Source organism: Stigmatopora nigra, chromosome 5 (genome assembly GCF_051989575.1).
Source record: "Stigmatopora nigra isolate UIUO_SnigA chromosome 5, RoL_Snig_1.1, whole genome shotgun sequence".
NCBI classification, from domain to species: Eukaryota; Metazoa; Chordata; class Actinopteri; order Syngnathiformes; family Syngnathidae; genus Stigmatopora; species Stigmatopora nigra.
In genome coordinates, this window is record NC_135512.1 from 15,965,001 (window position 1) to 15,977,500 (window position 12,500).

General features: G+C 43.9%; 1 protein-coding gene across 3 annotated transcripts in view; it reads right to left on the bottom strand.

The window, feature by feature from the left end:
- The window catches only part of gmds (GDP-mannose 4,6-dehydratase), an 88,046-nt gene that overhangs the window by 33,960 nt on the left and 41,586 nt on the right, over window positions 1-12,500 (bottom strand). For all 3 annotated transcript variants that reach the window (XM_077717847.1, XM_077717846.1, XM_077717848.1), the window contains one exon: window positions 11,863-11,990. In XM_077717847.1, the coding sequence (XP_077573973.1) occupies window positions 11,863-11,990 (128 nt within the window). The remainder of the gene's footprint in view (window positions 1-11,862; window positions 11,991-12,500) is intronic.

Consider the following 12,500-nt stretch of genomic DNA (forward strand, 5'->3'; position numbering starts at 1 on the left):
ACAAAACACAAAACACACATGTATGTATGTATGTATGAATGTATGCATGCAAGTACAAAGTATCCATTCCAATCACTCTATCAGAGAAAAATCAGAGTTGTAGAAATAAGTGGAAATTCAATAGAGCCATGACATTATGTTCTTCGCAAGCGTATGTAAACTTTTGAATTGGATTGGATAACTTTATTCGTCCCGTATTCGGGAAATTTCTTTGTTGCAGTAGGAAGAGGGTGAGGATGCAGGAATAGGAAAGGCATTATACACAAATTGGGAGTTAATAGTAAGTCAATAAATAAATACATGAATAAATATATAAATAAGTAACCGTGTTGCTGAGATATTCATATACATACACATACATATATATATAGAAGCACATCTATACTATATCAGAATTCAGGAGGTCCTAACCCACAGCCTTTTGGTTAAAGAGCCTGACAGCTGATGGGAGGAAGGATCTGCGGAAGCGCTCCTTCCTGCAGTGAGGGTACCGCAGTCTACTGCTAAAAGAGCTTCGAAGGGGCTCCACCGACTCGTGCAGGGGGTGGGAGGTGCTGTCCATGATGGACCTCATCCTGGTCAGCATCCTCCGCTCTCCCACTTCCTCCACAGAGTCCAAAGGACAGCCCAGAACAGAGCTGGCCCTCCTGATCAGCTTGTTCAGCCTGTGCCTGTCCCTCTCCGTGCTCCCACTTCCCCAACAGACCACTGCATAAAACACGGTAGATGCCACCACAGTGTCATAGAAGGTCCTCAACAGTGACCTGCACACTCCAAAGGACCGTAGGCTCCTCAACAGGTAGAGGCGGCTCTGGCCCCTTCTGTACAGGGCATCTATGTTTGTGGACCAGTCTAGTTTGCTGTTGAGGTGAACACCCAGGTACTTCAAGTTCTCCACGATTTCAATGTCTTTACCCTGGATGTTCACCTGAGTGGTCTGTTGAGGTGTCCTCCGAAAGTCAACGACCATTTCCTTTGTCTTACTGGTGTTGATGTGCAGGTGGTTTTGCCTACACCAGTCGACAAAGGCTGTGATGACTCCCCTGTACTCCAGGTCGTTCCCGTCAGTCACTCGTCCAACAATGGCGGTGTCATCGGAGAATTTCTGGAGGTGGCAGGTGTCTGTATTATGTTTAAAGTCTGAAGTGTAGAGGGAGAAGAGGAGTGGGGAAAGCACTGTGCCTTGTTGGGCCCCCGTGCTGCAAGTTACGACATCAGACGTACAGTCCTGGAGTCTCACATATTGTGGTCTGTTGGTGAGGAAGTCGATGATCCATGCAGCTATGTGGTTCCTTACTCCAGCCACCTCCAGTTTCCCTCTCAGAAGGACCGGCTGAATGGTGTTGAATGCACTGGAGAAGTCAAAAAACATCATTCTCACCGTGCTTCCGAGTTCTCCAGGTGTGAAAGAGACCTGTGCATCAGGTAGGTGGTAGCATCTTCCTGGTCTGGGGGGTCAGGGGAGCAGGGGCAGGGCTGAATCTGTTAAAGAACTGATTCAGTTCATTGGCCCACTCCCCGTCTCCGGACTCCGGGCCTCTCCCACTGTTGCCTCCATGGCCCGTGATGGTCCTCAAGCTCCTCCAGACCTCTTTGGTGTTGCCTCTTTGGAGTTGCTTCTCTAGCCTCCTCCTGTAGCTGGTCCTTCCCCTCCTTATCTCTCTCTTCAGCTCCTTCTGGACCGTTTTGAGACTCTCCTTCTCCCCAGACCTAAAAGCCCTCTTCTTCTTGTTCAGGAGGGCCCTTAGATCCCTGGTGACCCACGGCTTAATGTTGGAGTAACAACGGACCTTCTTGGAGGGTACGATGTTCTCCACACAGAAGTTAATGTAATCTGTGATGCAGTGGGTCAAGCTGTCGATGTCTTCCCCATGTGGTTTGCACAGCACCTCCCAGTCGGTTGTCTCAAAACAGTCCCTCAGTACCATGCTGGTCTCCTCGGTCCATCTTTGTATGATCCTGGTGGTAGGTTTTATTTTCCTCACCATAGGGATGTAGGTGGGGATCAGATGGACCAGGTTGTGGTCTGAGCGGCCCAGTGGGGGAAGGGGGACTGAGCTGTATGCCTCCTTTGTGTTGGCATACAGCAGGTCCAGAGTTTTTTGTTCCCTGGTGCAGCACTTCACATACTGAGTGAAGGTGGGGAGAGTCAAAGTCAAGGGAGCATGGTTAAAATCACCGGAGATAAGAAGGAGAGACTGGGGGTGTGACGTCTGTAGCCGAGACAGAGTAGTGTGGAGCAGCGATCTACTGTTAATAAAGACAGCTAGTCCCCCACCTTTCTTCCTACCGCTCTCCTCAGCGTCCCTGTCCGCCCTCACCAGCTGAAAGCCATCCAAGGAGATGAGAGAGTCTGGTATTCGCTCATCCAGCCAGGTCTCCGTGAAGCAGATAATGCAGGCGCTCCGATATTGTCCTTGTTGTTTGGTCAGCGCCGTTAGCTCTTCCATCATGTTGGGGAGAGATCTTAAGTTCCCCATAATAATAGATGGAATGCTGGGTCTGAAGCGTCGCTTTTTCTCCTGACATTTTCGTCCGGCTCTGCATCCTCTTCTCTTCTCTTCCTCTTTAACTCAGCGGGGAGGTCCAAGTCCAGGGGAATCCCGGTGTTGCGTAGCGCTAACAGTTGATCCTTCGTGTAAAGCAGCGTAGGCATGGCTGGGTGGGTCAAAATAGTCTCCAAAATTTTGAAATTTGAATTTGAAAAGATGGACTAAACTAGTAGATAAAAGACTGCCTCTCGCACAGCTTGAGTCTTGGAGTAGAAAGAAAGTAAAGAAAGTAAAGTCCCAAAACATTAAAGTATCAAATATAATATATCAAGTGAAGTAACAACTATAGTCTTAAGAGACAATAAAAACATAAAATAAAGGATAAAAATCCGTAAAAAAGCTGCACAAACACAGAATTCGAGTGAGGGTTTAGGGAGCTATTGCAACAAGCAGCCGCTTTGAACGGCGCCCTAGTGTGCGTGGGTGCGTGCGCGCGTATGTAAGTTTGCCCACAAATAGCTCGGCTTGGCTGCAGCACTCCTCGCGACCCTAATGAGGATAAAGCGGTCCAGAAAATGAGATGAGAAGAGATTTTTACGTAACTTTCAATTGTTGTAAGTGTGGCACCCTGCATTTTCATACTTGAAGCACGAAGAAATAATCACAACAGTGATTAGTTATCTTCAACCTAACTTTGACCGTAATGACTATGAATCTCCTGTGCCTCAAGCTATGTGCACCAAGGCATCAATAATCCAATACCGATACAGACTTTAACATGTCACTCTTGCTATTTGGATCAAGGCATCAATAATCGAACACAGATAAACATCCAATCCAAAACTAGTTGTAATCCCCAATATGCCATCGTTAATAACTTAAACACTTTAGCATGCCACCACACTCTCCCACACAAAAACAAATGTTTTTCTTGACATGAGTACATTCCAAATATCCCTCCACTTGTTGGTTGTTATTCTGAACAGTCTTGAGAACTTGTCACTTTACATCCTCTTCTGTGAGCTGATACTCATGAAAACTCCAGACGGCAAGGTATTAAAAATCTTCTGTTTCACTGGCTGTATAACTTACATGTTTTCCTTTGTCAATAAATTCCAGCGACTACACCAAAGTGACTGTTGGGCATCATCCTTCTCATTGTAGTGAGTATGTTTGTAGAACTGCATAGTTGTGAATATGGACAGATCTTAGCTCTTCGACAGTCTGGAGAAGACTTTGGTTTTCCTTCTCCAGTTTTAACAGTCGACTACGGATCTGCTCACTTACCTCCTCACTTCGAGTCTGCCACCCCTGCAAGTTGTCATTAGTTTTAGATAGTTGTTCTAGCTGCCATCCTAGGTGCTGAGACTCCTCCATGCTCCTCCTCTGAGCTAAACACAAAGTCAAGTTTTTATCCTGCAGCTCTTCAATGCATTTACGATCTGCATCCCTTCCTTGTTCCATATCGTAGATCCGGGCTTTCAGCAGCAGGCTGTGCTTCTCCAGCTGGTGGATTTGTTCTTAGCGTGCCCTCCAGGCTGCCAATTGATCCTCAAACACCTCTTTGGTTTCCTGCAGTATTCTGTTATCCTCTTTGAGATCCTCCACTTTGGCCTTGTAAAACTCCATCTTGTGCCTTTGCTCCCTGTAGCGTGCCCCCTTACTCTCCAGCTTGTCAGCTTTGCTTGCGCGTTCTCTCAGCGCATCCAGTTCCTCGCGGTAGGCACGAGCTGCACGGGCTTCTACGAGCAGATTCAAATTCTCCTGCTGGAGCCTCTTTATTTCTCCCTCCATGTTTTTCTGCTCGTGTCTGTTGTCCAGCAGTTGTTCATTCCTCACTTCTTGCTCTTGTCTAAGTCGTCTGATCTTTGTTTTTGAATCGGCAAGTTCCACCATCAGGTTTTGCTGAGTTCCCACCTGCTGCTGTTGCATACTGGGAGGATTGAGGATGGACAGTGTACTGGGTGTGCCACAAAGCACACAAACCACACCTTCCCTTTCCTGAGTTAGCTCTGCTAGTCTCTTCTTTTGGTATGGAGTCGATTGACGCAGCAGCTGTCTCCTTGCATCTGACACTGAACAACACATCTGTAAGGAAGGCAGAGTCGAAGGGGACATTTCCTTGTTCATGGTTGACACTCGTCCCGCCTGGGCAATTACTAGCCGTTCAAAAGGGGCTTCTCTGAGTGATCTGACTCTTCGGATGTTACATCCAGCTTGGAAATGTTCTCCACTCCCACACTGATAAAAGTGTCTGCACTGCACATCTCGCCCTTCTCACTGACAGGCAAAACATCTCCTCGGGACATAGGCAGGGCGGCTAGTGTTCCAGTGGGGTGCTGAGGGCTGGCTGTAGGAATTTCGTTGAGCAGAAGGTGGGTGGGGGTCCATCACCGGTCTTCTAACTGAGGGTGGGGGGTAGGACTGAGGCTGGAACATAGGCTGCTGTAGTGTCTCTTTGATCTGAGCTCTTTTGGCACTCAGATCTTTAAGAGAAGCAACACTTGTCTTCAGTTCAGTCAGCTCGGCTTGTGCCTAAGGGGACATTCTTGATTTTTCTTCTACAGTCCCATTAATAGGCCGTAGGTCTTCTGACTGTACCTTGCTAACATGTGTCGCTGAATGTGGAGTGCTAAACTTCTTTTTATTTCTCCACTTCATTAGCACATGCTATTTTTAACGTCTCTATAGAAAGCTCATCTGAAGTCTTAAAGTCCAGCAAGAGAGGCTGCATATCTACCCTAACGCTGTCACTCTGGAGACCAGTGAATATCGTGTGCAAGCACATACGCTGGACTAAACTTGGGTCGTACTGGAGTCCTAATTCTGATTCTCGAGATACAAACAGTACCTAATGCCTAAGAACAAAGACTCACATTAAGAAACTTTGAGGAGTCTCTTTGATATGCTGCACCTCAGAAGCTAACTGCTTATACAGGTCGGTAGCACTCCTCTCCTGAAAATGAGCGCATAGGATGCATTTGAGTGTGGGAAGAGCTCTGATAACTGCATCAATGATTTCCACATCTAGGTAATCCCTATTCAGTCAATTTTCAATTTGATGAAAAAAGTTTTTGCGCCAGTATGGGCTTGGCTGGGGCTGGGGCTTTTTGTATGACAGATGAGAGGAAACACAAAAATGAGAGAAAATTATAAGGAAACAATTTATTAATTTCTTAAAATAAATAAAGCATATGAAAATGTGCCCTGTGCCACTGAAATATCTCCCTTCGCATTATACCCGTGTTTGTACGCCAGATGGCGGCAAGAGCCCGTTCTTTCAGGTGTGTGAAGAAAATATGTGCCAGGTTGCATTTAACAGTTTTTTATAGGAAGGGTAATGGATTTATTTCTCTAGGGATTTTGTAACTTGGATCTTCATTGTATTTCGGGTAACTAATTTGCATATGGAAATGTCGTAACCTGAAACGTAGTGTTTTTTTTTGTTGTATGTTGCGGTCAAATTAAGGGATAAAATGATAAAATTATTAGGATGTACTGAATTGATATGGTTGTTTTCAAATGGAGCTACCCCCTTTACAGTAACACAAAGTGCTATAATCTCAGTATGTTGCTTTAAAACAGGGTTTTGGGCTTTTGGTGGCAATACCAAGAAAGTAAGAATGAGAATGTGTGTGTGGAGTACGTGTGTACCGAGATATGAATAATGTATGAATGGCAGGTCTGACTGATGTGGAATATAAGGTTAATCGCCAACCACTGGAGAGGCCAAGTATGTGTGTCCAAACCTCAACACACTACACAAATTACTTCAAAGATTGTGGTCTGGATTTGCTCATGCCTAGACACAAACACATACTCTCAAACACCCAGACACGTGCACACATGTCGGTGCAGAAACTCACTCACACCCTCATTCACTTTAAGTAACATTTTATTCAATGATGCACTCATATGTATGTGCATGCTCGTGAATACATACACATAGTAGATTTCCTGTCCGCTATATAAGATGCTGTATCCTGAACAGTAAATCCAGGAATAGAGGGAGGGACAACTCGCTTTGCTCACTTGTGTTTGTAGCTGTAAATAAAGGTGAAGGGCATATTATTTTCTTTGAGTAATTAAGGTTATATTGTGGAATCATTGACATCAATATCAGGACAGCCGTTCTAAAGGATCCTCAATTTCCAGTTATACTGTAGATCAGGGGTAGGGAACCAACGCCTCGAGAGCCATGCTCTTTCCATAGGTGCATATGGCTCTCCACTAACCTGTGAGGTAAAATGTGGAAATCCCTAGTGAGAAAGTCCTGAACGCACCAATAGGAGTGTCACGTCGACACTGTGGCATTGAGACTAGCTCTAGCACCACATTAATCATAATTTAGTTTTTCACTAGTCATCTCATTAATACTGATTGATTAGCAACCACATAACAATTTTGTCAAAAGAAATCAGGGACTTTTAGTGATAAAAAAAGTGGTGAAATGACAAAAATATATAATTTTATAATTTATTACTTTTAAATTCTGAGAATGGCTTTTCAGAAATAACATTAGAAAATAATATTTGTTTATGGCACTCTCTTTCAAAATGAATCCCGACCCCTGCTGTAGATCATTAATTTTTTTCAAGATCTAGCCACAGATTAAAATATTAAATAAAATTACTAAGCCGCCTCGTGGTTCACTCTCTTGACTTTGGTGTGGGAAGGCATGGATTCAATTCCTGTTGGTAGCGAATGATTGTGAGTGTGGATGGTCGTTTTTCTCTCTAGCCCTATGGCTGATGAGCGACCAGTCTAAGGTGTAGTCTGGCTTTCGCCCGAAGTCCGCTGAGTTATGCTCCAACAACCCCTGCCACCCCTTGTATGATGCCCCACATAGATGAATGAATAAATGGATAAAATGATGGCACGCTGGAAGCACGGCAGGAGACAGAAAAGCTATGCAGAGAGTGATCAACACCGCCCAGAAGATCATTGGCTGCTCTCTGCCCTCACCGGATGACATTGCGCGCTGAGAATATTGTTAGGGACCCATACCACCCTGGTCACACGCTGTTCCAGCTGCTGCCCTCTGGCATACGCTATAGGTCACACAAAACATGGACAAATAGACTTGGGGACAGTTTTTTCCCCCCAGAGCTCTGAACTTGCATTAGCACGACACACGATCCCTTCTGTGCAATAACAATGTGCCATATCTTAGATCGTGCAATACATTAGAATTTACCTGGAACAGATGTGACTTTTTATTTTACTTATTTGTTTCTACTGATAAAACACACTGTGGAGTAGCACCACCAATCTCGTTATGCACAGCTGTGTATAATGACAATAAATGCTGATGATTTGATTTGAATTTATTTAATTCATTCCCACTGAGCAATATTTAAACAACAGCCGTATTTTTATGACTATAAGGCGCACTAAAAAGTGTGTATTGCAAATCAATTTCGGTTTGGCTTCTAAGGCCCCCCGAAAATGGATGATATAAATATACACCCTTACGAAGCTTAGTTCAAACTTCAAGCCATCAATTATGCAGGGGGACATGGGAATAGAGCAGCCGCGAGGGAATTTAAGATCCACGAATCTATGGTTCGCAAATGGAGCAAGCAGGAGAACGAGCTTTGCCAAGTCAAAAAGAAGAAGCTGAGTTTCCGTGGAAACAAGGCGAGGTGGCCTGACTTGAAAAACCAACTAGAGCGGTGAAAAGCAAGACATGAAAATGAACTCTGAGCTTGCCATTATTAACTAAAGAACTCCAACCGCTGGACATCGGCATCAACCGGGCGTTCAAAGCAAAGTTGCGAGCGGCATGGGAATAATGGATGATCGGTGGCAAAGAGCTTGACGAAGAGTGGGAGGCAGCGTCGGGCTGGTTACGCCACTATTTGCGAATGGATTGTGGCCGCTTAAACTAACGTGTCTACTTGCACTGCTGTTCGAGCTTTTGCCAAAGCCGGCATTATTTCTGTGGAGCCACATGGCAATGTGAGTGACTTTGACAATGAAGAGAGGAAATCCGGCGTTTTTGATGAATCATTTGCACAATTGTTCAATTTGGAAACAGAAAATGTGGACTTTGGTGGATTTGTGGGTGATGATTGATCAAAAAACTTGACTAAACCTTAAAATGGCTAAATAAAGTACACCCAAACTCAGTTTTGCTTCTGTTGCCTTTTTAAAAATGTGTTTTTAGTGTGTGTCCGTATGTTTAAGCTGGTGTATGTTTTGCCATGCCTGGCTGCGAGGATTAGTGCAGTGCGCCTTGTGTGCGTCTGTGTGTCAAATACAAAAATATCACTTTAAATGCAGTGCGCCATATAATCGCGAAAATACGGTATATTACAATGGAAAAACATTTTTATTGATTGTAATTCACCATCTACTAACAGAGTAACAAATAATTAGTGGTTATCAGGTGCACGCAGGATAGAGAGGGTGAGAGAGAGAGAAAGAAACACTAGTTGGACGGCAACGCGCTCGTAACATAACATACAATAAAAATTTACCGTATTTTCCGCACTATAAAGCAGACTGCTTTGTAAAGCGCACCCTCAATGAATGACATTACATTTTTCCATATATTAGGCGCACTGCATTATAAGGCGCACCACATTTTACGGGTCTACAGTAGAGACTGGGGTTACATTATACCTCCAGTGGGTGGTGCTGCGCTAAAGGCAATGTCAACAGAACAGTCAGATAGGTCAGTCAAACCTTGATAATAGATTACAAATCAGCTTTCTGAAAACTCCATTCAGTTCCAAAATGAATAAACAACTGTTTTTTTTTTAATTAAAAACATTCTGATGCTGTTATGGTACATTAAACGTTCACGATATAGTAATAGTGCAAAGCAATAACATTAACATTAATAACACAACTAATTACACAATATTGTTCACGCGGGTGAACCGTGCGTGCTCTCAGATATACAATGAGTCACTGTCACATTTAGCTGTTGACGTCCATATTCATATGTCAGAATCAACTGTAAACACAAAAGAAACATGTAAAGCTCATTTTATCAGTGCATTTTGCTTTGCTGTTCTGTGTCGTCACCCTCTTGCTACTGCCACAATGTATTTTCCCGATCACGGGATGAATAAAGTTATCCAAATTCCTCATCTATAATTCCCTGTAATGTTTTGTCTTTCAGTGTTGAACAGATGGGCGAATACGGCAATCAATACCCAAGGCTCAAAGTCATCATTAAATGGGGCCGTGTCGCTTTGTTTGTCTGGCAGCTGAGTGACAATTCCTGCCTTCCTGAAATCTCGAACCACAGTTGAAACTAAACAAAAACATATTTTAGGTGCACTTTATAGCGTGGAAAATACGGTAACTGAAGGGTTCTGGTGGTGTTGACGTCTCCCCTATTTCAGATGCTTGCTTTGGTTTTGTAAATTGCGCTGGCTTTTTGGAATATTATCGACTCGGTTATGCTATCTCCTGCTAACTGTTTATCTTTTATCCATATTAAAAGAAGGCTCTCTATCTCGTTATGAATGTTAATGCACAGCTTGGCGATTCTGCTTCAGGATGGTGCATATTGTTGAAAAACTTTCGTATTGGCGAGCCAGCTCCATCATGCGTAAACCACTCATGGAAAAAATGCAACGCTCTGCCCAGTGCTCATAGAGATCTTAACATGAGGGAGATAAGGCGTGAAAGACAGTGTGCTGAAATCTTAAGCAGCCTCTCCCGTCTCCCATGCTTGCAAATTTGTCTCGTATCTCAAGGCAAATATTTGCACGGAATTATACCCGTATATATAATTCATCATATGTCGGGGCACTCATATGTCAAGGTATTACTGTACCGTATTTTCTCGCATACAAGCCATATTTGTAAAGTGATGAGTGAATCAAGACTTACAGCCTTGCTATAATTTTTTTCAGTAGTAGATGTTAGCAAATAAACGTACTAATCGTTTACTTTCTGTTTTGTATTAAAAAAACACCTTACTGCTGAGACTATTTTTAGGTTGATCACATTAAGTCAGGGCCATACAAAATTTAATTTAGTGCACAAACAAAGGGCACCGACTGATTGGGCGCATCGACCATTTTAGAGAAAAATGTAGACTTTTATGTGCGCCCATAGATGTGAACATATGGTGTTTAAGATAAAAAAAACGTAAAAGCCGCGAATGTTACGTCTTTGTGGCAACGCCGAGGGGAGGAATAGGACCCAATCACGGGGAACCAGGCGAGGACGAGGGAAACAGTGCTCATACCAAAACTTTAATAACTTAGGCAAGAAATGACAAAGACTTAGGAATCAAAACACAAAACCAAACCGGACTAGGGAAAACATGAGGAATCGAGGAACGAGCTAATGCAGACACATGGCAAGGGAAATAAGACGGACAATCCGACAATCATATTATAATCAGTGGGAACTAATTTTGAATCACGCGGAGCTACACGAGCACAACGGCAAGGCAGGAGGAACAAACAAGAGTTGGGAAACAAACATCAGAACACCGGGAGAAGGCAATGGAAAAAACAATAAGAAGCTACTCCTAACAGCGAAGTGGTGAAGGCTCACAGTAAACATTTATCCTGCCTATAGCCATATCTGATCCTCACTTTGAACTCCTAAACTTTACTCCCATCTCTAAGAATGTTCTCTGCTACCGATGCCACCATCAGGTCAGAATTATAGCATGATGGGCTGTGAGACGCCTTCTTTTAGACATGGGAGGCTATTGTGAATTTCATCTTGACAGCCAAACACACACACACACACACACACACACACACACACACACACACACACACACCCCTTCCTTCTTTTATATCGCCATCGAAGCTAATGCTGAAAGTCAAGCCTGTCCTGACATATTTCTGGTATAGTCCGTCTTGAAAATGGCTTTAAATCAACACAATATATTTGCTTGTGCAGCTCGCTCTAGATACAGTTTGTTAGCTTTGGCTAGTCCACTTCATCACGAGCCAATCATAGTTGGTGAAAGCGATGACGTATCCCTATGCCAGCGAAAAGGAATTGTGGTGTTGCCAACTCGATTGGTTAAAGCAATCGACGCTTGTTTAATGCAGCAGAGCCTGCAGAACTGATTGTGAAGGCCTTGAGGCAGATTTCTGAACCTGGCAACAAATAACGGCTGAAATGTGAGTGGTTAAATGCTTCAATATGAAAACACTTATCTGGGAGCAGTGCAACCAGGGAGAAAAGCAATGAAAGGAAGCTAACAGACAATTTGGAATTATTTAATAAGTATTCATGGATAAAATTTAATTAACATCAGTCTGTGATTCAGATTAATTCTTAAGCCAGCAGAGAAGGCCTTGAAGGCCCCGACGGCACACCACTGCTATTTATATATAAAGCCGATATAGTATAAATAAATATGTTGATCTTTTAATCCTACCTTCACATAGTCTCGTGCATGACCCCAATCTCTCTTAGAATCCAGGTTTCCCAGACTGAAGCTCTCAAGTTGGCCCAAGTGAATTTTTGCCACAGAACGGCTGATCTTCCTAGTCACAAAGTTAGATCCTAAAAAGGTATGATAAAAAGCATTACGGACACATTCTTCAAGCTTACAGCATACAAGTAGATCCAAATGAGAAGGATGTTGAACTTTGCTGAGAGTACTCGATTTGGGCATGAGATCCCCTCTCTCTTTTCTGAACCTCTTAATCATCATTAGGGTTGCGGAGGGTCCTGGAACCTATCCTGGGCGGGGGACATCCTGAATCGGTCTCTGTCTGTCTCTGTCCGTCCGTTCGTCCCTCTCTGTCCGTCCGTCTCTCTCTGTCCGTCTCTCTCCGTCCGTCTCTGTCCGACCGTCTCTGTCCGACCGTCTCTGTCCGACCGTCTCTGTCTGTGTCTGTCTCTGTCTGTCTGTCTCTGTCTGTCTGTCTCTGTCTGTCTGTCTCTGTCTGTCTGTCTCTGTCTGTCTGTCTCTGTCTGTCTGTCTCTGTCTGTCTGTCTCTGTCTGTCTGTCTCTGTCTGTCTGTCTCTGTCTGTCTGTCTCTGTCTGTCTGTCTCTGTCTGTCTGTCTCT